The following is a 23895-nucleotide window of genomic DNA, read 5'->3' as shown; positions in this document are numbered from 1 at the left end:
AGAGCCTCCGCTGCCTTCGACAAACTTGAGGCAGCCATGACGACGACGTCGGTGCTAACACTACCAGATTTCAACCGACCCTTCATTATTGAGGCCGACGCATCTGGAGTCAGAATTGGAGTCATTCTCATGCAAGATGATCAACTACTCGCATATAATAGCAAGGCATTATCTCCCTCCCATCAAAATAAGTCAACATATGATAAGGAGATGCTCGCCATTGTGTGCGCAGCAACGAGGTGGAGACCCTACTTGATTGGTCAACGATTTTAAATTAAAACTGACCATAAAAGCCTCAAGTACTTTTTGGAGCGAAAGATATCATCCCCTGAGCAGCAAAAATGGATAACAAAACTTCTTATATTTGATTATGAAATAACTTACAAAAAGGGGAAAGAGAATGTTCTTGTAGATGTGCTTTCGCAGCTACCCGAGCAAGCTGAAGTTTCGGTCGTTTCACTTCCAACCAGCGACTTCCTTGAGGATATTAAGATGGAATGACAGGAAGATTCAGAGACTAGTAAGATTATAAAAAAATTTGAGGAAGCACCAAGCTCCATGGCTCATTACAATTGGGGCTCAAAAGAATTACACTATAAGGGATGCATTATGCTTGTGACAAATTCTACTTGCATCTTCACAAGCAGATTTTGGACAATGTTATTCCATATGCAAGGTATTAAATTAAAAAGGAGTATGGCATATCACCCATAAATCGATGGCCAGATGAAAATTGTAAATAGGTGCTTGGAGACAGCCCAAAGCCACCCACCAAATAAGACTACCCAAGGAGAACTCCAGACCCAGCCAAGTGCCATTATTGATCGACGGATCGTGACTCGACGACGACGACCCACTAATGAAGTGCTAATACAGTGGGCGAAACTACCAATAGAAGATGCCACTTGGGAGAACTATGACGACTTGAAGATCAAATTCCCAGAATTCATGAATCATCAGCCTCGAGGACAAGGCTGATTTGAAGAGGCGGGTCTGTTAGGACTCTAGCTTAGAGAGTCCTAATTGAGAGGGACATTCATGTAAAACCTACCTAAGCCGACCCCTATTAAAGAGGTGAAGAGGCCGGCTAGGGTTAGGAGGTTATTTTTTAGAGAAGAATAAGGAGTTGTAAAGGAATAGGAGTCTTGAGTAGGAGTTCTATTAGGAGTTGATTAGAAGTAGGAGTCTTGAGTATGAGTCCTATTAGGAGTTAGGGTTTAGAAGCCCTATAAATAGTCATGTATTCCTCCTCTTTTCATAAGCAATAGATGAATCTTTTCTGCAGCCTTTGAGCAGCAACTTGGAGGGAGGAACCCCTATAGAGTTCCAAGGAGGCTGATCCCCTAAAGAGATCAACCCCAAGTTTAAAATCTACAAGGGTTCTAACAGAGAAACGCGACCTCGGGATCAGGGCCGCATCGGGGGGCATCGGCCCTAGCGGAGCGGGCATATGCCTTCCTTCCGGACATACTGATCCCACCGGATGCCGGGCCGCCCGTGATGACGTCGATGTGGTGCTCAACGAGGCCCTCCGGATGGAGCGAGGGTTCCCTGTTCTGTCGGACGTACCGACCGAGGTGTCCTCTGCGGATGAGCTCCTCGATTTGCCACTTCAGTTCGCGGCACTCCTCAGTATTGTGTCCGCTTTGCTAGTGAAAGCAGCAATACTTGGATTGGTCAGCGAGTTCCCACGGGTTCTTCATCGGGATGGGGGGCCTGAGCAACCCTTTTTCCCTTATTTGGAGAAATATCTCCATTCGGGATGCGCCCAAAGGGGGTATCGGAGGCCTCAACGCGGGCAGGTCAGGTCGGTCCAGTCTGTGCCTCGGCGTGGCAGACTGTTGTCCCCGAGCCGGCTCCGACCTGACCCTCTTGTGCTCCTCCCTCTTCGTAGCCATCCAAGCCTCGGCCGCGACGAATTGGTTTGTCCGTTGAAGCATCTCATGTACCACGGTGGGGGGTCGCACCACGAGAGACCATAAGAACCTGGAAGGCCGCAGGCCTATCATAAACGCCTGCATCAAGAGAGAGGGGTGAGCATCCGGTAACCCCTGAATTTATGCCGCAAAACGATTTACAAAATGGGGGAGGGGCTCATCCTCCCTCTGGTTGAGCCTGAGGAGTAATGCAACGGACGGTTTCGGCCGGGCATAAGCCAGGAAGTTAAGCTCGAAGTCCTTGACGAGCTGGTCGAAGGAGGCGATAGTCCCGGTCTTCAGGCCGTTGTACCACGTGCGGGCCGGGCCCCTCAGGGTGGAGGGAAATGCCCTACACATCAAAGCATCAGAAGTTCCATATAGTGCCATCTGGGTGCGAAAAGCAACTACGTGATCCGCTGGGTCGGTGGAGCCATCGTAAGCATCCAGGGAGGGGAGTCGGAAGTTCGGGGGAACTGTCTGATCCTGTATCTCGGATGTGAATGGAGATCCCTAGTGTGTGTCCTCCCGGGCTCTCCCTTCGACCTGCGAACCTCCTTCTGCACCTCGTCCAATCGCTGGCTAACGAAGCGCAACTGGGCTCAAAGGGAGTCCGTAGAATCCGAGGATAGTGCCTCGGGTTCCGGGTGGCCTCTCGGGTTCGCCGCCACTCGATCCCCGAGTGGGGCCAATGGGACCCGAGGCGAAGCGGGGAGCTCCCGAGGTGGTGTGCGAGCTTGAACGGGTGGCTCCTGTTGCCGCAGTGGTTGGACGGCTAGCGAGTGCGGCGGACGAGAGATACGTGGAATGATTGATTGCACCATATCGGTCAGAGTTCGGACTTGATGGGTGAGGTCATGAAAGGCCTCGGACGACACGGGCAACGGGTTGGCGGGGGCACCGTTGGGCGACGACAAGCCCGGGTCATTGAATATCCGCCAATAGCGCTCTGAGGTCATGGCGGGGTGTTCGTCACGATGATCTCCGCGTGAGGGATGTTCCCCCGAAGCTCCGATCGGATGTGACCTCTCAGCCACGGGCTCATCTGAGCCAATCTAGTGATCCCTCGACGTCTAGGCCCTACTTCTAGCCCCAAAAATGTTGGTGTAAACAACTTTAAGCCGTAGCCTCGGGGCTGACACGGCTTGGTTCGGGTCCGAATGGTGGGGGATCTCCCTGGGGCGTTCCTCGAGACTGTTGAGGCGGCCGGTTGCAGTGTTCCTATCAGGACGGGGTCACCATTTTCACCGGGAGAGGACTCCCCGCCTGCGCCTTTAATGGACGACCTCCGCCTTCGCACTTGCACAAAGGTCGGGTCGGGGAGCTCGACCCGACCCCTTCGACGATCAAGTCAGTGGATAGTCGTAGGGGGTTTCTTTAGCTCCATTTTTCCTCCTCTCCATCGGAGCGCGAGGGTTTTTATAGTGAGAATCATCGTTGCCTGATGTGCTGGCCCGTAGGGAGCAGAACCATACTTCTGGTAGCGTCTGACGTTGTCGTTGCGTGGCGTGAGGGATTGAACTTGAACAGGGCATTAATGCGCCTTGGTAGGCGTTCCGATCCACGTTGACCAAGTGTCTCATCAAGTCAATAGAGGCGTGATGCATCATCTAGTGCAGCTGATGTCACGTGAGTCTTATCGCAATTATTACCCTCGTCACCATGTAATTAAAATGCTCTCTGATGCATCTTTTATTGCAATGGCATAATATTGGCACATCTTTTATGGCCGATACCTCTGATCAGCCACATTGTATTTAAAGCTTAAATCAGCAAATAAAATATGATCTCAATTTATATTTTTGGTATCATTTTAAATTCCTGAGTAAAGAATTAGATTAGTAGATGAGGAACGATTAAGGAAGAAGAGGGAAGCACACCGGATTACTCTAAAAGCATCACATATGTAGAAAGAAATCTATGATGTAATGAGCGGAGTGCACCGTCTCCAGTTCATGAGCTATACACGCAGCTCCCGTAGCCTGCACAGGAACATCAGCGGATAAGAGTTCTCATTCGCAATTGAAGGAAACCGGAACCGAGCGTTGGATGCATACTTGGATCGATGGCGGTGATCATGCCGGTCCGTCCGAAGTCGCAGTCGAATGCGTTTCTTCCGAAGGTTTGGTAGTACTCGTTCATGAGGAAAGCAGCGTGGGCCGGCACCGTGTCCGGAAAGTAGCAGACACCACCTGATTGAATCGGAGTGCAGTCGATGCCTTGCCCACAGACATACTCGACGTTCTGCTGCAACAACAGGACGTCGGTGTTCGGCTTCGGAATGCACCATCGCTTTGAATCGGAGGGTGTTGGGTTCAGTGTTTGCACTGGAGCAGTGGCCTGACCTCCCATCTGCAAGAAGAAGACAAGAGAAGAAGATCCACCTGCGTTGGTCTGAAGTTATTGGGAACGAGGCTCTCTACCTCTGTTGTTAGGACTCCGATATCGTAGACGGGCAGCAGATCAGGATGAAACAGGCCGAAGTTCCGCTGGGAGAGAGGCCCGGGCTTCAGGTTCTCTTCGAAGAGCGAGAAGATGTACGCCTCGAAGGTGCGGTTGGGCATGAGCGGCGTGCCGGTGCCGGAAGAGACGTGCTGCACCAGGTTCTTGTTGTAGTCCCGGGCGTTATCGACGTTGACGCCGAGCTCCCGTGGGTCGCCGACCGACGGCCATCCCGTCTCGGATATCACGATGTCGACGTCGTCGAAGCCCAAGCGCTTCATGGCGGAGAAGACGGCGTCCAGTTGCCCGTCCAACATGTTGGAGTAGACCAGCCCCGTGTTCTGGTCCTCCACGCCGGGGTTCGGCCGGAACAGGGCGTAGTCGAGCGTGTCGACGGCGAATCCGAAGAACGGGTACGCGTTCACCATGAAAGGGGAGCCGGTGGCTCTCAAGAAGCTCAGCAACGGCCTCATCACCTCGGCGACACGCCCTTCCCTGAACTTTCCGGTGGACGGGGGGTTGGAGGTGGAGAGGACGCCGAGTGACTGCGGGGAAGCGACCTTGATGCGGTGCTGCAGCGGCAAGCTGGTGAGGACGGTGTGCAGGTTCTGCATGGCCGGCACGAGGCTGGAGACCAGTGACCTGTTGGCCGTGGAGATCACCTCGTTGCCGACGAGTATGCGGGCGATGTTGGTGTCGTCGACACGAGGGACGATATTGGTTCGCACCCATTTGTGGGCGAATCTGAGGTCGGTGAGGTTGGCGACGAGGTCGTTCGGCACGGTGACGTCGACGGCGAGGTCGGTGTTGGCGAAGGCCTGCACGGTGGCGGGGTCGGCGTCGAAGAGTTTGACGCAGTCGAAGGTGGTGCTGTGGGCGAGGAACTGCGCGACTTGGACGGGTGGGGGGAGATTGCTTGCGGCTCTGCCGTAGCTGATGCCAATGCCGGCTCCATCAACAGCTGAATCAACGAACAGAGCAGAGATCACAAAGGAGCCGACACATATCACCGACAGATACAAAAGGATGGTGAGGTACCTTTGATCGTCCAAACCATGAGGAGGATGGAGAGAGTGGAAATGGCTGCGGCCATGGTTTCTTCCGCAACCAGCTGCACGAAAAGACAAGAACAGACAAGGAGATAGCGGCGAAGGGACAAGTAGCCGAAGACATTGCCGCTGGATTCTTTGCTTTGGCCAAGGGGGATTCTTGACGATCAAATCTTGTGCATCGAGGTCCCAACTTTGGAGCTTTTAGCTTTTAGCTTTTAGCTTTTGCTTTCGCTTTGCTTTAGCGTTTCATTTCTTTCAGAGAGAAGCTGGTGACATCTAAAGCATATTACCAATCAGGTACTAACTTCACCAAACATTGCTTAGATTAAGGCAAAAAAATAACTATGAAATAATTAATTCTGGCTTAATCAAATGGTTAGTAAGTATTTAATGATATAAAATAAATGCAATGTTATCTTGATAAATATAATCGTCATCTAATTGCGACCAATCTGCAAAGAAATGGTTTTAGCAAGCAGATCTTTTCTAGTGGAGTCTTTCTCTTCTCATAAGCATATATATATGTATCTTCCCACAACAATGGTATATAATGATCCCACTCGAAGATAGAAAATTCATTGCTTGACACTCACTTCGAGCCTTCCGCAGATAAGAACATTCAATTTTGCAGTTATACACAATTAATATACAAGATTTAATATACAGTGAACAGAGAAAGAAGCATTATTTTGTGGATGTCAACATAAAGAGATGGCAAGCACTGCTGCCTTTGCTTGCTGTCATCAATCCTCCATCTCCCAACGTGATCATCCATCATACCCAAAATGTGCCACAGTTGACGCCGACTTCTCTCTTAGGCTCCTCTCGTAGTTGGCCCTTCATGATTCCGAAGGACCACCATCATCGGCACTCGGCCGAAAGCACCAAACCAAGGCGCTCTCGCTTCTATATATATAGCGGTCGACGCCGAAACCAAGGTCGAACGAACACAAGCATTATGGCCACCAACGCGGTCAACCCCTGCGATGGCGATACCGTCGAGGACAAGCCGGATCGCGGTATCCCCGCGACGATCGTCGCTGCGGCCCGCGCCAACCTTCTCTTACGGTCGAGGTGGGCGGAGGTCAACGGCGCCTTGGGTGACCTGGGCACCTACATCCCCATCATCATGGCCCTGGCGCTCGCCAAGGACCTCGACCTCGGCACCACCCTCGTCTTCACCGGCGTCTACAACATCATCACCGGCTTCATCTACGGCGTGCCCATGCCTGTCCAGCCCATGAAGTCCATCGCGGCCGTGGCCATCTCCACCGCGAGCTTCGGCGTGCCGGAGATCATGGCCGCCGGAATATGCACCTCCGCGGTGGTGTTTTTGCTGGGTGCAACTCGTCTCATGGAGCTTGCGTACAAGTTCATCCCCCTCCCCGTTGTTCGCGGCATTCAGCTGGCTCAAGGCCTGTCCTTCGCGATGACCGCCGTCAAGTACGTCAGGTACGACCAGGATCTCGCCAAAGGCAAGGCTTCTGGCGACAGGCGTTGGATGGGCCTCGACGGCTTGGTCTTGGCCATAGCGGCCACCGTGTTCGTCGTGATCGTCAACGGTGCTGGTGAGGCAGCAGAACAGGGTCGGGAGGAGCAAGTCATCCATGAACAAGGCGGAGGACGAAGAAGAGCCAAGTCTTGGAGGAAAGTGATATTCTCTGTTCCTTCAGCTGTTGTTGTCTTCGTGCTCGGCATAATCTTAGCTATAATAAGGGAGCCCGGCGTGGTGAAAGAGTTGAAAGCAGGTCCATCGCGCATCCACGTAGTGAAGATCTCCAAGCACGCATGGAAGGAAGGATTCATCAAGGGCGCAGTGCCGCAGCTGCCGCTGTCGGTGCTCAACTCCGTGATCGCGGTGTGCAAGCTGACGACCGACTTGTTCCCCGACAAGGTCGCATCGGCGACGTCGGTGTCGATCACGGTAGGGCTGATGAACCTGGTGGGCTGCTGGTTCGGGGCGATGCCGTGCTGCCACGGCGCGGGGGGACTGGCGGGGCAGTACAAGTTCGGCGGGCGGTCCGGCGCGTGCGTGGCTCTGCTGGGGGCGGCGAAGCTGGCGGTGGGGCTGGTGCTGGGGGGTTCGCTGCTGAGGCTGCTGGTGGAGTTCCCGGTGGGGCTGCTGGGCGTACTGCTGCTGTTCGCCGGGGTGGAATTGGCCATGGCGGCGAGGGACATGTCGAGCAAGGCGGAGTCGTTCGTGATGCTCATCTGCGCCGCGGTGTCGCTGGTCGGCTCCAGCGCCGCGCTCGGGTTCGTGTGCGGCATAGTGGCGCACGTGTTGGTCGTGGTGAGAAGGCTGCTGACGACTGATCGTAACATGTGATGCAAAGTCGCTCTAATCAGCCTAAAATCCATAAAGCTAAATGTTGTCTTGTTGTTTGATATGTTTGTTTATATATTAATGTAATTTTATATTTCTTAAATCATAAATTGTTTAAGAATCAGAGCATATAAAAAATATAGTGTTGGCATGAGACTTATACATAATTGCTGAAGGGATGTATGTACAGTTGATGCATTTGTCTTCAACTCTTCTTCTTCTTCTTCTTCAAGTAAACATCTCTAATCAAACTGCATCATCCCTTGCTTTGCTCCATGTTCAGCTCGCCCACTATGCCGGCAAGAGTTTCTGTTGCCGTGGTCCTGTAGATCATGCATGCATCGACTGTAAGCTTCCTCTGGCGGCAGGACGAGGTAGTTTCATTCTCTAAGCCTGTACTAGTATGATTCTATCGATAAACAGGCGACACTGCTTTGATACAGACTCGCTTCACATCGCATCAGAAACACGTCACCACAGGTGGCTTCAAGCAAAGAAAGCGATCGATTCCACAAGGGATGCGTCGGGTGGCGAGGAGCGGCCGTCCTACTCCGCGGAGGACGACATACGGACGGATGGAATCCGGCAAATCGCGAGCCTCCAAGTTAAAAGCATGGCTGTCTTAGTGTTGCTGAATCCTGCGTTCCACCCACCCGAGGAAAAGGCGTGTGTGGTGGGGGTGGCCGCGTGACCCATTCGTCGCTCTCTCGCTCGCTCGCTCTCTCTCCCGTGGCCGTGGTTGTTTCCTTACCGGTAGCACGTAGTGATGAACGGCGATGGTTGTGGTCAGCGTCGGTGGAACTCATCGACCCTCTTTCATCAATCAATTCGGCCAAGAGTTAATCTCGGAAAAGAAAGGCGTCGGGGATTGATCGGAAGAGCTTATAACGCAAGAGAAAATATCGAGGCAAAAGAAGGGCATGGAATGGAGTGAAAAAGGGAAGAGATGGTACAGAGAGATTTCATCATTGTAACTTACATAATTCTTAGAATATCAAATCTCTCGGAGATCCTTTGCCTCTTATCTTATCTCTCCTTCGTATCTTGTGCTGTGCTGATAGATGTGTTGTCTGGTCTGATTGCAAAGTAGTGGTACAGAAAACATGCCAGCATTAACGAAACAATTAATCTCTTCCGACGTTAGTGGTCGGAAGCATGCCTATCTATCGTGCGGATGAATGAGACCACATGGGTTGTGAAGTATGCCGTATTGAGATGCTCTGTCACGTTCATCTCTGAGTGATCATTCTGATATGGTGCCGATGTGAAAGCACCGAAGCATTTGAGTGTAGACATATGACGAGTGTTGCATCATATCCTTGTCGACACCGAAAGGAATCAGAGTGGTGGTCAGATTTTGTTACGTTTGCGTTCATCCTGCCATTCAATAAATTCCCTTTCGTATTCATCAAATTCTTTGGAATCTGAGTCATGGATACTGTGATGCTCTTATACACACTCATGATATTTATTCTCAACCTAATGCCACCACTCTCCATAAAGAGGGTAATAGAATGAAGGCCCCAATAATTGAATTGTTGTGCAGCACAGCACTGCTGCAGAACAATAATCGAGTTCGGATATTATCTCCCACCATTTTTGTGGCCACAAGTGGAAGATAAGAAGCTGGAAACATGTGTTGGTGAACAAATTTACCATGGTTGATCAGTCAGCACGATTTGGTGAACAAATATACCGTGGTTGAACAGTCAGCACAGCTTGGTTCACAGGTTGATGCCGGGAGTCTTCGATCGTCTGAGCAAGTTGCCGAGGTCGGAAAGCTGGTTGGTGGCTCTTACTCGAGACGTTGGTTGATGGCTCTCCGCCAGGATGCTGGTGGACACGTAGGGGGGAGGCGATCTCTCTTGATCGAAATGATATTGCTTTGGGAATGATCGCTCTCCTACACAGAAGGCCCCGTCGGGGTGATTACCGACTATGATCCCTCAACCAATCAGTCAGTGTGGGGTTCTCTCTTCTTTTTTTTTCCTTGGGCCAGATGCCGACTAGTGGCTTTTATACTATTGTACAAGGGTCGACCGTACGCGGGTTTGGCATGACGGTCGATCCTCGAGAGGTGAGATGGTACCTTTGTGCGGCCGCCGTCTTGGGACGTACGGAACACTACCATACGGCATCATCTCGGGCTTACCGGATTGGGACACACCGAGTAGCATCTTGGTACGGTCTCTGGCTCGGCATATGGGGGTGCTCCCCTTGCTGACTTTGCTATAGCGTGACATAACCTGGAGCCAAAATGTACCTTATCACTTCTCCCTCCCTGATCGAAGCGTGTCATGGGGTCCTTGAGAGGGTGAGAGGCACGCTTGGGTTGGAATGCCATGGTTGCATTGTTTGCTTTCGGGGGGAGCTAGATTAGCTTATCGTGAGGCAGTTCGAGGGTGGTGCCCTACGCTTTGGGAATGATTTTGCATGCTCGGTCTGGTGGCTGGGCCTATGCAGGATGATGTTGGTGAGTTGTTGGTCGGGAACCGATCTAGAACGACCCGGGCGAGGAGTGGACTTGTAGGCCGAGTGACTGATCTCGGGCTCAAGTTTGATGCCAATGAGTCATAAGTCGAGGACCGATCTGGAGCGACTCGGGTAAGGACGGAACCTATGGGCCAAGTGACTAATCTCGGGCTCAAGTTTGGTGCCGACAAATCACAAGTCGGGAACTGATCTGGAGCGACTCAGGCAAGGATGGGACCTATGGCCGAGTGACTAATCTCGGGCTCAGGTTTGGTGCCGACGAGTCGCAAGTCGGGAACCTATTTGGAGTGACTCGGGCAAGGACGAGACTAATGGGCCGAGTGACTGATCTCGGGCTCAGGTTTGGTGCTGACGAGTCGCAAGTCGGGAATTGATCTAGAGCGACCTGGGCGAGGACTAGACCTACGGGCTGAGTGATTGATCTCAAGCTTAGGTTTGGTGCCGATGAGTCACAAGTCAGGAACCGATCTGGAACGACTCGAATGAAGATTAGGGGGGCATCATTGGGCGATGCGTTAGATTTTGCCCGGGTGCCACCACACCACGTGGCGAGCCGAGTGGAGCGATGTGGGTCCTGGCGGGAACTTCTTGTTTCGAATGGCTTCTGGGGGGATATTTCTGGTGACGAGGTGCCTTTAGCGGGGGCTCCGAGATCGACGAATCTGGCGAATCTGAGGAGTTATGATGGGTTTAAAATGCTGCGACCATCTCTCTCCTCAGGAAGCCTAACCATCATCTCGCAGTGGAGTAGCCTGCCCTTTATAAGCTTCTTCCAAAGCAATTGCCATCACTTTTGCTCAGTCCTTTGTCCTGCGCCCTGGCTTCTTCCTTCCAACCTTGAGGTCGGGATGTCTCCGTCTTCATCATCTTCTTCTTCTTCTTCCTCATCTTCCTCTTCTTCATCTTCTCCTTCTAGGGGCCTGCGAGCTGAAGTCATCAGTGTGTCCTCCGGTGGCACTCCCTCGGAGGCCACAGGGAGCTCTGTTGTGCTTGAAACTCTCAAGTCGTGGCATAATGTGGACTCGGTGGTGATCAAGGATTTTTTTAGGGTACTTCGGGATCATTATCGCATCCCAGAGTGCTATGGCGTTCACACCCCTTGGTATGGTCAACAGTCGTATGATCAATTTCTTGACGGGTTTGGGCTGACCATGGGGGCCCTCGAGGCGGGATTGCAGTTCCCGCTACATCCTGTTATCGAGGAGTGCCTCCGTAAATGGGGCATATCGCCATCCCAAATGGCGCCAAACTCTTGGCGCTATCTAGTGGCCTTTATTGGGGAGTGTCGAGGGGCTAGGATCGAGCCGACCAGGACCCTCTTCTTGGCTTACTTCCATCTGTGTAGGGGGCGGGGCAAGTATTACCTGATCACCCACAGCGGTTTTAAGATCAGCGGTGCTCCTTCCAACAACATAGGTTGGAAGAGCCATTTCTTCTTCATCAATTGTAGTCGGGGGTGGGGTTTTAGCACTGGATGGACTTCCCAAACTATCGATAATACTGCCCCCCACCTTCCCCCCACCCCCACCCCCCCCCCCCCCCCCCCCACCCCCCCCCTCTATGTCGAAGAAATAGCGGACATGAATCGGTTGAGAGGCATCTTATCCTCTTCTCGGGCAATCAGGGAGATGAACAAGGAGTGGCTGGTCGAGGCGGAACTAAGCCCAGCCATTGGGGGTATGGTTATTCGTATATTATGGATCATCCGCTCGTCCCGAGCTATTTGACCGACCGGGCTTTTCCTTGCAAGGATGGTGGATCTTCAGTCTGTGAAGAGGATACCTCACACCAAGGCCGCTGTGCCACCGTCTCGGGGTGGCGAGGGTTCCGGAGCTGGGGATGCCCCGCAGAAGGGCACATCGAGGAGGGCCTGGGATCCCCAAAGGCCAGTCGCCCTCAGAAGAAGGTGAAGACCGTGGTCCAGAAGACGTCTGCGAGCTCGGCTGCTCGTGAGAGTGTCATCCCGAGGTCGTCCGGGGCTGCCCCCCAAGGCGAAGGCTTGGGGAGTGTGAAAGGAAAAAAGGGTGGTCAGATCGTCCAACGATGACCCCGGGAAGAGGGCACCAGCATGCCCGAAGTTGATGCGGGATTTGTGTCGCGTCCGCCCTTGGGCCGAAGGCGAGCAGTTCCAGGCCCTAAGCATGGTCGACCTTCTTGCTAGGGATCCGGGACCCCCCTACACCCCTCGGTGGGTGAGCCTTAAGGCGGATAGTCATATTTGGGCTAATGGGCCGACTGCCCAGGAGTTCATCCGGGGGGTGCTTCACCCGGCCATGGCCAGGGAGCTTTATTGCTCCTCCTTGGAGGTACTGGCGGACCGGGCGGCCAAGTCATTGGTCTGGGTAAGTGGTGGCACTCCTCTTTTTGATTCTTCCTTCTTTAGGGTGGGTCTTGACGTTAATTTTGGTGTAAGGCCAACAGTATACCATGGCACCGATCGACCGGGTCCTTGACGTCGGGCAGATGATCATCGGGCGGATGATTGAGTGTCAGTCGGACGTTTATGACGCTCTTTGCCTAGAGGACTTGGAGTTGAGGAGTGCATTTGGTCTAGAGGACATGGTTGTAGTTGAGTAGCATGCCTCGGCTTTGGACAAGGAGGTGAACCGTCTGAAGGCCGAGTTGGAGGAAAGTCGATCCCGTATCTAGACGTTGGATGACGAGTTGCTGACCCTCTCCCACAACGTCGAGACTGCCAGGTCTTCGGCTTGGATCGTTGAAGAGGTCCTGAAGGAGGAGCGGCTGGCGCTGCTCGAGAAGATCAAAGGGGCGATCGCTGAGTACAAGGCGTCCGCCGGGTTTGAGCATGGCCTGGTGAGGTCGGGGCGGGTGACGTATGAGTTCGGGTATCGAGTGGCCTATGCTTGTTTTCGAGTGAGGTACTTGGACCTGGAATTGGAGTCGGACCCGTTTGCCAACCAGCTAGAGGATCAGGACATTGACATGTTGGCGAGCATCCCTTTTGATGACGGGCCTGAGACTCCTCATCCAAACCGAGGACTTGTATTCACCTTTTCTTTTGCTTTGGTCGGGTTGAATTTTGGAACTGTATCGCCCGACCACAACATGTACTTCTTTTTCATCAATAAAGAAACTCTTGTTTTGGAATTTTGACTTGTCTTTTCTGGTTGTGGATGTGCATGCTTCTTAATAACATATGTCTTTCCAGAACCTCGACATACTTCCTTTATGGGTAGAACTTCTTTAATTTTGCTGCATTCCACGTCCTTGGCAGAGGGTTTCCCTCTATAGTCTCGAGTCGGTAGGTCACATCTCGAACCACATCGTAGACTGATAGGGGCCTTTCTAGTTAGGCGTGAGTTTTCCTCTTGCTCGGGTCTAGTCGCTCACCTCTGCCTTTCGAAGGACGAGGTTCCTGACCTTGATTGGTCGTGGATGAACCTTACGGTTGTATATCCGAGCTGTAGCCTTCTTGTACGCCAAGATACATAGGTGTGCCTTGGCTCTTCTTTCTTCGAGGAGATCTAGGTTTGCTCACAGGCCTTCCTCGGAGTCTTCTTGTTTGTAGTTGGAGGTGCGCAAGGTCAAGAACACCATCTCAGGAGGGAGGACTGCTTCGGTCCCGAACGCTAGGCTAAATGGAGACTCCCCGGAGGCAGTTTTGGGAGTTGTCCACATCGCCCACAAGATGCTAGGGAGCTCATCCACCCAGGCTCCGTGCACACCCGAGACCCTCTTCTCAAGGCCCTCCAGAATCGCCCGATTCATTACTTCGGTCTGGCCGTTAGTTTGGGGGTGTGCAACTGAGCTGAACTTCAACTGTATCCCATATAACTGGCAATAGGCCTTGAATTTAGTGTTGTTGAATTGAGCTCCGTTGTCGGTGATGATAGCCCTTGGAATCCCGAACCGGGTGATAATGTTCTTCAACGTGAAGCTTTGAACTTGTTTCTCGGTGATGGAGGCCAAGGGTTCGGCTTCAGCCCACTTCGTGAAGTAGTCGATCCCACTATAAGAAAGGGTCGTTGTCCTAAAGCTAGAGGAAAAGGCTCGAGAAGGTCAAGTCCCCATTGGGTAAAGGGCCAGGCCGCCTCCATCAGGGTAAGAGGAACCATTGGCTAGTGTTGTAGTCAGGCGTGCCTTTGACACTATTGGCACTGCTACATGTATGACATGGCATCCTAGCGCATGGTCGGCCAGTAGTACCCCTGTCTGAGAGTCTTGAATGCTAAGGTTCGTCCCCCGATGTGCTCCCCACAAATCCCCTCATGGAGTTCGGCCAAGACCGTCTCTACTTCTGATAGCATGAGATAGCGCAAGAGAGGTTGAGAGAAAGCCCTACGATATAGCTTTCCACCAACCACACAGTACCAAGCTTGGGTTCGCCTTGGTCGTCTTGCAACCGTCGGGTCGTCGGGCTTCGTCCTATCCTTCTTGAAGCGGAGGATCTCTTCCATCCAGTTTGGCGAGGCCTCTGTTTTGACGATCTCATGAGTCGGTATCATCGATGTCGTTACGGATTCAATTGTCAGGGTTGCTACTAGGCCACGAGCGGAGGCCGATCTGGCCAATGCATCGACCTACATGTTCTGCACCCGAGGTACTCTAGTGACCGAGAGGCGGTTGAAGCGATGGGCGAGCTGCTTTGCTTATGTTAGGTATGCCGCTATTGTTGGGTCCTGGGATTCGTAGCTCCCGTTGACATGTCCCGTCACCAGCTGGGAGTTGCTGAAGACTTCGAGGTTATTGACATGCATCTCCAGGGCAAGGCGTATGCCGTGAAGTAGCGCCTCGTACTCGGCCTCATTGTTGGTGGCTCGGAATTGTAATCGAAGCGATCTCTTGTATGTTTCTCCGGATAGGCCTTTGAGGATAAGTCCAACTCCACCTGCTTTGGCAGTGGACGAGCCGTCCACATGCAAGGTCCATGTGTCCTCGTTGTTCTCCTGTCCAATAACATGGTCTTCGGGGGTTAGCTTGGAGATGAAATCAGCCAGTACCTGAGCATTGATGGCGGTTCTAGGGGAGTACTGAATGTCGAATTCACCGAGCTCGACCGACCACCGCAGCATTCGACCCAACGCATCGAATTTGGAAAGGATTTGCTGCAATGGCTGGTCGGTAATCACTTTGATTGTGTGAGTTTGGAAATATGGTCGTAACTTTTGGGTCGTCTTCATCAGTGCGAGGGTTAGCTTCTCGATCGGGGAATACCGCACCTCGGGCCCAACGAGGATGTGACTGACATAATCGACAGGCTATTGTGTTGGTGGCATTTCCCGAACTAACACCGAGTTGACTGCCTACGCCGAGGCCGCCAGGATGAGACCAAGAGTTTCGCCTGGTTCGGGCAAGGCAAGTCGGGGCAAGCGCGCAATGCACGCCTTCAACTTTTTAAAGGCTGCTTCGCATTCCGATGTCCACATGAAGTTGTCAGCTTGCCGCAGAGCCCGGAAGAAGGGGAGGCACTTGTCGCCTGATCGTGACACGAACCTGCTGAGCGCCGCCAACTTCCCGGCGAGGCACTACATGTCCTTGATCAAGCGAGGGGGGTGCATCTCGGTTACGGCCCAAACCTTTTTCGGGTTGGCATCTATCCCTCTCTGGTGGATGATGAAACTGAGGAATCTCCCCGAGCTGACCCCAAAGATGCACTTCGCGGGATTCAAGCACATGTTAAACCACCTGAGCGTTTGGAATGTCTCCGTCAGGTCGGCCAGGTGTGTGCTTGCAGTCTTACTCTTTACGATCATGTCGTCCATATATACTTCCATATTCCTCTCAAGCTGGTGCTTGAACATCTTGTCGACCATTCTTTGATAAGTTGCCCTAGTGTTCTTTAGGCTGAAAGGCATTACTTTGTAGCAATACACTCCTCTACTAGTGATGAAGGTAGTGTTTTCTTGGTCTTGAGATGCCATTTGGATTTGGTTGTAGCCCGAGAATGCGTTCATAAATGTAAGGAGTTCATAGCCTACGGTGGTGTTGACTAGTTGATCTATCCTAGGAAGTGGATAGCAGTCTGTAGGGCATGCTTGGTTAAGATTGGTGTAGTCAACTCACATCCTCTAACTACCATTAGGTTTCTTAACGAGGACTACATTCGATAGTCACCGAGGGTATTTCATCTCGGTAATAAAACCTGCCTCTTTGAGGCGGTCGACCTCGTCGCTGATCGCCTTCTGCCGGTTGGGAGCGAACTTTCTTGGTCTTTGCTTCACCGGCCTAGCCTCGGGGTCGATGTTGAGATCATGCTGGGTCACCCCTAGGTCAATCCCGGGCATCTCCTTGGGGGACCATGCAAACACATTGGTATTTTCCCTTAGGAAATCGATGAGCTGGAGCTAATCTGCTTTGGGGAGTGTCGTCCCAACTTTCATGGTCAGGTCGGGCCAGTTCCTTTTCAAGGGTACGTCGGTGAGTTGCTCGGGGAGCTCCAGCTGCATCGGTACCATGGGTCCTTCGCGAGGATCTGTAACTTGATGGGGGCGTGACTTCTCCAGGAGAGTAACCACTGTAAGATAGCATTGCCTTGACTCTCCCAGATCGCTACGGGATTCCCCGATCCATGCCGCAATTGGAAACTTGATGGCCCGGTGGTAGGTGGACACCACCGCTTTCAACTTATTGAGCTTCGGTCGGTCGAGGATGACGTTGTAGGCCGAGGGTAGATCGACCACTATGAAGGTAGTCATTATCGTCTTTGCTTTCGGCTCTTCCTCGATGGTGACAGGGAGGATAGTGGTCCCAAGCAAAGAGATAGAATCCCCCGTGAACCTAGTGAGTGCAAATGCCATGGGGGTGAGGTCCTCCGTGGTCAAGCCAAGCTTCTTGAAGGTATCGAGGTACAGTACGTCGGCAGAACTCCCGGTGTTGACCATTACTCTTTTGACCCGAGCGTTGGCGATTCGGATGGAGATCACCAGAGCATCGTCGTGATGGGAGCGCTCAACCTCTTCAGCTCCGAAAGTGATTTCGGGCTCGAGCTCGGGTCGGGGATGTTTCTCGATCACGCTCCGAGCGTAGGCCTTCCTTGCCATGGAGCTGTTGCCGCCGGCTGCTGCTCCTCCAGAGATGACGTCGATTTGCCTTTCGATGGGTCCCCTGGGGCGTGGAGTTGCTTCTTGGGGTTCCTTGAGGTAGCACCTGAGGTGACCTCTTCGGATCAGGTCCTCGATTTGATTTTGGAGGTCGTGACAGTCTTCCGTGTCATGGCCGTAATCTCGGTGGAGCCGGCAATATTTGGACCGGTCTTTGTGAGTAGCTTTCATGGGGTTGGGCTATTGCAAGAGGTCATTCTCCCTGATTTGGAGGAAGATCTCGGTACGAGATGCGTTCAAAGGGAGAGGCGGGGGCCTCGGGAGCAGCAGCTCTTGTCGGTCGGGCCTCCGGCGGGGATGCACTAGGGCTTTTGAGGTCGTTCCTCAGGATTGTTCCGCCCTTGGCCTCTTCCCATCCATGAGCTTTCCTACCACCAGAGCTTCAGCGACGTTGTATTGGTTGGCGTGCTAGAGAATCTCGGGGATGGTTGATGGTGGCTTCTCGATCAACGACCAGAAGAACCTTGAAGGCTTCAAACCCATCAAAAATGCGTGCATGATTAAAGAAGGATGAGTATCTGGGAATCCCTGGATTTCAATGGCGAAACGTGCCATGAACTGAGAGAGCGACTCATCTTCGCGCTGGGATAACGCGAGCAAGATGGCCATGGAAGGTTTGGGTCACACTTTGGCAAGGAAATTCTGCTTGAACTCCCTAGTGAGCTGGTCGAAAGACAAGACCGAGGATGGGCGTAGCCGGCTGAACCATGCTCGTTCTAGTCCCCTGAAGGTGGTCGGAATGCCCGACACATTAGTGCATCCGGAGGTGCCATAGAGGGCCATCTGAGCCCAAAATGCGACGACGTGCTCTGCGGGATCGGGGCCGCTATCGTATTTCTCCAATGCTGGCAGCCTGAAGTTGAGAGGTATAGGCTTGTCCTGTATTTTCTGAGTAAAAGAGGATTTGCCCGAGCTACCTTTGCCCGACTCGCCTCACAACTTCTGAAACTCGCGCTAGAACTCGTCCAAGCGTTGGTTGACCCAGGATAACTGGATCCTAAATGAGTCATATGCCGAGTCGGATGATATGGTGTCAGGCTCGAAGTGGGGCGGAGTGATTCGGCAGGGTGCGGGCATGCTCTGCTCGGGTGGACCTCTCGGGTCAATTGTTTGTTCTCGGGCTTCTCTCATCCCGACTTGCTCCCTGCTCGACCTTTACCGTGTTGGGTCGGTCGGGGGAGCTGCTAGCCGCACGATACGGAATGAGTGGGACGATCGTATGCATCATCCCTGCCATTGCTTGTACTTGTTTAGTCAGGTCGAGGAACGCCTCAGGCGATACGACCAAGGGTCCCAATGTAAGTCCGAGGGGCGACAGCCCCGGATCGTTAAACAGGCACCAGTAGCGATCTGGCATCGAGGTCGGGATCCCCCCATCTTCAAGGATGGGGAGGGGCCGATCTCCGAACCCGACAGAGGGGTGGCCGGCCGGTGGTTCTCCCTCGGGGAGAGCTCCTGTGAGATGCTCCTACGACATGGCCCTCCTTCTAGCGCCAAAGATGTTGGTGAACAGATGCACCGTGGTTAATGAGTCAGCACGGCTTGGTTCACAGGTCGATGTCGGGAGTCTTCGGTCATCTGAGCTGGTTGTCAAGGTCGGGAAGCTAGTAGGTGGCTCTTACTCGAGGCATTGGTTGATGGCTCTTCGTCGGGATGCTGGTCGGCGCATAGGGGGGAGGCGATCTCTCTTGATCGAAATGATCTTGCTTTGGGGATGATCGCTCTCCTGCACAAAAGGCCCCGTCGGGTGATTACCGACTGTGGCCCCTCAACAAATCAGTTAGTGTGGGGTTCTCTCTTCTCCTTTTTTTTTTTCTCTCTTGGGCCGGATGCCGGCCATGGGCATTTATACTATTATATGAGGGTCGGTCGTACGCGGGTTTGGCATGGCGGCCGATCCTCGAGAGGTGAGATGGTACCTTTGTGCAGCTGTCGTCCCGGGACGCGCGGAACGACACCATACGATGTCGTCCCGGGCTTACCGGGTCAGGACATACCGAGCAACATCTTGGTACATGATGAGGGCTATAATGGTGATGGGACGTGGGCTAAAGTCAGTTGTGCCCGGATGACGCCTCGCGCCTGACCGAGGCAGACCAGGACGACGACCGGGGCACGCCATGACCTGCGCGAGCCCGATCCTCCACGCCACGCCAACACCGGTGTCAGACACTACTAGGAGTACGATCCTTCTCCTGCTCCCTGCAAGTGGGCACATTAGGCAATAGTAACCTTCCTTATAAATACCCTCGTGTTCAAAAGAAAGAGGGGGGGGGGGGAGACAAATCAGGTAGACAAAAATCCCTAACCACTATCAACTGACTTGATCATCGGAGGGGTCGGGTTGAGCTTCCCGACCCGACCTGTGTGCAGGGATGAAGGCGGAGCGCCTCCCACCGCGTGCCTAGGCGAGGAGTTCCCTTCTAGAGGAAACGGTCTTCCCGTCGCGATCGAACCACCGCAGTCGGCCACCTCAGTAGTCTCAAGGGTCGCTCAAGAAGATCTCCGATCATTCGGACCCGAACCCAACCGCGTCGGCCCCGAGGCCACGGCTCAAGGTTGTTCCCCACAACAGTACGATCTCTAGCTCGGCACGTGGGGGTGCTCCCCTTCTGACTTAGCTGTAACGTGACGTGACCTTAATTGTGACGTGACTTGGAGCCAAAATGTATATTATCAACCTCCATCGATGACACAAAGAAGAAGATGATGATGTAGAATGCAGTAGCGAGCAACTCTTATCTTTTGTTACTGTTAAGAGCAGATCAATCTCAATCCTACATAGTTGCAATTTCACTTCGCTTTGTCCCAAAAGTGTGTTGGATTCTTCGACCTTAATGCATGTGCTGGAGACAACGATGTGATACCAACTCCCAAAGCGTCCTTTTGCTCAGTAATTTTGGTTGTCACTATTGATTTCATAAGGTAAAATGTCACCATGAGATCTACCTTCTTCTTTATGTTATCCACAGAGACGATGGTCCTCTACACATCTCACTAGAAGGTTTGGTTCCACATCACCTCTGAACTACTTTCCTGTACCCTTCTTCAGTCAGCATTGGTCTGACCGGGCGGTGAGGGGAAACAACTCTTCCATTATTTAAGGCGTCGGAGAGGCAGAGGGCAGCAACAAGCCCCCCTCGCTTCTCTTCCCCTTCCCTTCCCTTAAACCCCCAATGGATCCTTACAAGGTATGCAGTTCTTCTTCCCGCTGTTTCTTTCTTCGCTCGTGAGGCAATCCGAAGGCTTGTAGAAGCCCTTCTTTCTTCTGCTACTGCATGGGGAAATATGACTTGGTATCTAAGCAGCAGAAATGGAGATTTGGAATGTGTGAAATTACGGTACCTAAGCTCGGATGTGTTCGCTGGAACAGGATCTTAGCTCATTGGTCCAAACAGGGGCCCCTCAATCAGATGGAAGACTTCTGCCGACGCGGATTGTGGGTCCCTCTTGTTTGGCCCAATGGCTGCAATTTTACTGTGATTGGTCGAGACGCGCGTTGCACGGGATGTGTTTGTTGATATGTCAATCTTGTATAGTAATAATTACAATCCGTAGTAATTTTAGAGGAAAAAAAAATGGTAATATCAAGTATTTTTGGATTTTTCGAACGGAAAAAAAATCCAGATGTCTAAAATATAATTCTTTTTTTAAATATTTTTTAAAAATATAATATATATATTTCTTTTTATTGTTTATATAGTTCCGGCCTTCGAGCTCTTTCGACACCAACTTTACCACCACAAATGCCGGTGCACCTGTATGGAATGATGACCAAGCTCTCACCGTGGGATCCAGAGGTGCATTCCCCAATTCTTTTTTTTTTTCCCCTTTTTGAAGTGAATTTTAGTCATTATAATTCCCAATAAAACATTGTTATTTCTTCTCTTTTCTTGGAATGGAAAATATTGTTCTGTTGGGAAGAAGAAGATGATAGATAGCCTCTGTGTGCTGTAACCCTACTTGTTCGCTTGGAATTTGGCAGGGCCAATCCTGCTGGAGGACTACCATTTGATCGAGAAGGTAGCGCACTTCGCTCGGGAGCGAATTCCGGAGCGCGTCGTCCATGCACGCGGCGCCAGTGCAAAGGGCTTCTTCGAGTGCACTCACGACGTCACTCACCTCAGCTGCGCCGACTTCCTCCGGGCGCCCGGCGTCCAGACTCCCGTTATCGTCCGCTTCTCCACCGTCATCCACGAGCGCGGTAGCCCCGAAACCATCAGAGACCCCCGAGGTTTCGCCGTCAAGTTCTACACCAGAGAGGTACCTTCCGGCTCCTCTGTACTCTCGTCTTCTGACTCTTCGTTCTCATCGCTGCTCTAATGACCTCAGGGCAACTGGGATCTCCTGGGGAACAACTTTCCCGTCTTCTTCATTCGCGACGGCATCAAGTTCCCGGACGTGATCCACGCCTTCAAGCCCAACCCCAAATCCCACATCCAAGAGTACTGGAGGGTGTTCGACTTCCTGTCGCACCACCCCGAGAGCCTGCACACCTTCTTCTTCCTGTTCGACGATGTCGGCGTTCCGTCCGACTACCGCCATATGGAGGGCTTCGGCGTCAACACCTACACCTTCATCAACAAGGAAGGGAAGGTGAACTACGTGAAGTTCCACTGGAAGCCCACATGCGGCGTCAAGTGCCTGCTGGAGGACGAGGCGATCGTCGTCGGGGGCAAGAACCACAGCCATGCCACCCAGGATCTCTACGATTCCATCGCCGCCGGAAACTACCCGGAGTGGAAGCTCTTCGTCCAAGTCATGGATCCGGATCAGGAGGACCGGTACGACTACGATCCGCTCGACGACACCAAGACGTGGCCGGAGGACCTCTTGCCGCTGCAGCCGGTCGGAAGGCTGGTCTTGAACCGGAACATCGACAACTTCTTCGCGGAGAACGAGCAGCTGGCGTTCGGCCCGGGCCTGGTCGTGCCCGGCATCTACTACTCCGACGACAAAATGCTTCAGTGCAGGATCTTCGCCTACGCCGACACGCAGCGGTACCGCCTCGGCCCCAACTACCTGATGCTGCCGGTGAACGCCCCCAAGTGTGCTCTCCACAACAATCACTACGACGGACCGATGAACTTCGTGCAAAGGGACGAAGAAGTATGTATTCTCTGCAAGTTAGCCATGACTCCTTTTTCTGAATCCTGCTCTGATCTGCTACTTTACTTTATAAGCTGATTTGATCTGTTCTGAAGGTCGATTACTTCCCTTCAAGACATTCTACTCTACGTCATGCAGAGAAATTTCCTATTCCAAATCGCGTCGTCACTGGCAGGCGTGAGAAGGTGAGGTTCTTGTGGAAATCCTTTATCTTCTCTTGTAGTACTCTGTCTCAAAACTGTGCGAGAGTGAAATCCTCTGTTGTTCATGCACGAGGCATACGATTGCTGATGAGCTCCTTCTTCGTTACACCGATGCAGACTGTGATTCCTAAGCAAAATGATTTCATGCAACCTGGAGAGCGTTACCGTTCCTGGGAATCTGACAGGTACTGCCATTGTTATTCTCCCTTCGATCTTTACATGTCGTTTGCCTTTTTCGTTCATCTGTTTATCTCAGGCAAGAGCGGTTCATCCGCCGTTGGGCTGAGGCATTACGCCACCCGAAGGTCAGCTATGAGCTCCGCAGCATCTGGATATCGTACCTGTCACAGGTAAAGCTCCTCTTTTCTTCAACGTAGATAGGTCGCTTTTCCCTTTGGAGCAGAGAGTAAGAACACCATTGTCTCTGCGGTGAATGGTTGCAGTGCGACGCAACGCTGGGACAGAGGGTGGCGAATCACCTCAACATGAGACCAAACATGTGATGGGGACGAGGAGCACTGTGGTCTTCGTTGGACTTTGGTTGCTTATGCCACCCTAAATAAAGCCATGTCAAGTCTGCTACATGTTACAGTCGCAGTTGTTTATTCGTGCATTATCTGAACTGGAACAGATGACAACAATGTTCATCTTCTTCTCCGTGGCGCAGTTTTTGTTTTAATTGAATTGGCATTGGATATGGACGAGAACGAGAAGGAATTCTTCGGTCGATGTTGTCGAAGAAAAAAAAGAATACCTTTAATTTAGTCACAGATTGAAAGTAAGATGATATTTTATAAAGGTTTGATGAATCTCCTACAATTACGTAATATCAATGTACGCAGTTTTATTTACGAGCATACAAGTTTACTAATTTTGAGTAATTCGAAATTCAATAAAGTGTATATAAAATGTCAAAGAGGATTATATTAAAAAATAGTAAATAAAGTTTTATAGAATTTTTTGTCCCAATAATGCTTGACACGTGGTACCCCAATCAACAAGGAGAAAACACAGGGTAAATGTTAAGAGGATATTTTGAATATTAACTTCAAATAAAATGATTATAAAAGTCTACTAAATTATAATAATTGAGGTCTGACTATTTACTATAAATTTTTAATATGTTTCATGATTGATTAGAGTATTAAAGTGACCATATCGAAAATCTCATCTGTTCAATCTTTTGTGTAGGTTTATATCAAATCGAGTGTTAGAAACCTTGATCATTGTGTAAATTGATCACTCAGCAAATATTCGAACCTTTCTTAATCATCAAACGAGGCTCCGAACCCTCCG

General features: G+C 51.8%; 3 protein-coding genes across 4 annotated transcripts; 2 read left to right on the top strand and 1 right to left on the bottom strand.

The window, feature by feature from the left end:
- Positions 1-3734: 3734 nt before the first annotated feature.
- Positions 3735-5532, bottom strand: LOC135606481 (glucan endo-1,3-beta-glucosidase-like). The gene is made up of 4 exons (XM_065097513.1): positions 5397-5532; positions 4340-5319; positions 3974-4268; positions 3735-3898 (listed from the first exon to the last, which is right to left on the bottom strand). The coding sequence occupies exons 1-4, from the start codon at positions 5449-5451 to the stop codon at positions 3870-3872; spliced, it is 1359 nt and encodes a 452-aa protein (XP_064953585.1). The 5' UTR covers positions 5452-5532; the 3' UTR covers positions 3735-3869.
- Positions 5533-6339: 807 nt separating this feature from the next.
- Positions 6340-7887, top strand: LOC103978274 (molybdate transporter 1-like). Its single transcript, XM_009394006.3, has one exon. The coding sequence runs from the start codon at positions 6369-6371 to the stop codon at positions 7734-7736; it is 1368 nt and encodes a 455-aa protein (XP_009392281.2). The 5' UTR covers positions 6340-6368; the 3' UTR covers positions 7737-7887.
- Positions 7888-20296: 12409 nt separating this feature from the next.
- Positions 20297-23256, top strand: LOC103978257 (catalase isozyme A). 2 transcript variants are annotated; one of them, XM_009393986.3, is made up of 8 exons: positions 20297-20478; positions 20991-21087; positions 21273-21550; positions 21620-22396; positions 22492-22581; positions 22717-22784; positions 22856-22949; positions 23043-23256. In XM_009393986.3, exons 1-8 carry the CDS (start codon positions 20464-20466, stop codon positions 23100-23102), a joined length of 1479 nt encoding a protein of 492 aa, XP_009392261.2. In that variant the 5' UTR covers positions 20297-20463; the 3' UTR covers positions 23103-23256. The 2 variants fall into 2 exon arrangements, with proteins under 2 accessions (XP_009392261.2, XP_009392260.2); XM_009393985.3 differs by having other exon boundaries at positions 22717-22949.
- Positions 23257-23895: the final 639 nt, after the last annotated feature.

Source organism: Musa acuminata, chromosome BXJ2-3, assembly GCF_036884655.1.
Source record: "Musa acuminata AAA Group cultivar baxijiao chromosome BXJ2-3, Cavendish_Baxijiao_AAA, whole genome shotgun sequence".
Classification (NCBI taxonomy): Eukaryota; Viridiplantae; Streptophyta; class Magnoliopsida; order Zingiberales; family Musaceae; genus Musa; species Musa acuminata.
The sequence above is the reverse complement of the archived record's forward strand: the minus strand, read 5'-3'. Positions and strand labels throughout refer to the sequence as shown.

What these genes read in the sequence shown, in the direction of transcription:
- LOC135606481 (XM_065097513.1), bottom strand. Translation starts at nt 5,451, where the DNA reads ATGGCCGCAGCCATTTCCACTCTCTCCATCCTCCTCATGGTTTGGACG. An exon ending in TCGGAGTCCTAACAACAGAG is followed by an intron (nt 4,269 to 4,339) that starts GTAGAGAGCCTC and finishes TTCTTCTTGCAG; the next exon opens with ATGGGAGGTCAGGCCACTGC. An exon ending in GATCACCGCCATCGATCCAA is followed by an intron (nt 3,899 to 3,973) that starts GTATGCATCCAA and finishes GTTCCTGTGCAG; the next exon opens with GCTACGGGAGCTGCGTGTAT.
- LOC103978274 (XM_009394006.3), top strand. Translation starts at nt 6,369, where the DNA reads ATGGCCACCAACGCGGTCAACCCCTGCGATGGCGATACCGTCGAGGAC.
- LOC103978257 (XM_009393985.3), top strand. An exon ending in TCGTGCAAAGGGACGAAGAA is followed by an intron (nt 22,397 to 22,491) that starts GTATGTATTCTC and finishes TCTGTTCTGAAG; the next exon opens with GTCGATTACTTCCCTTCAAG. An exon ending in TCACTGGCAGGCGTGAGAAG is followed by an intron (nt 22,582 to 22,716) that starts GTGAGGTTCTTG and finishes ACACCGATGCAG; the next exon opens with ACTGTGATTCCTAAGCAAAA.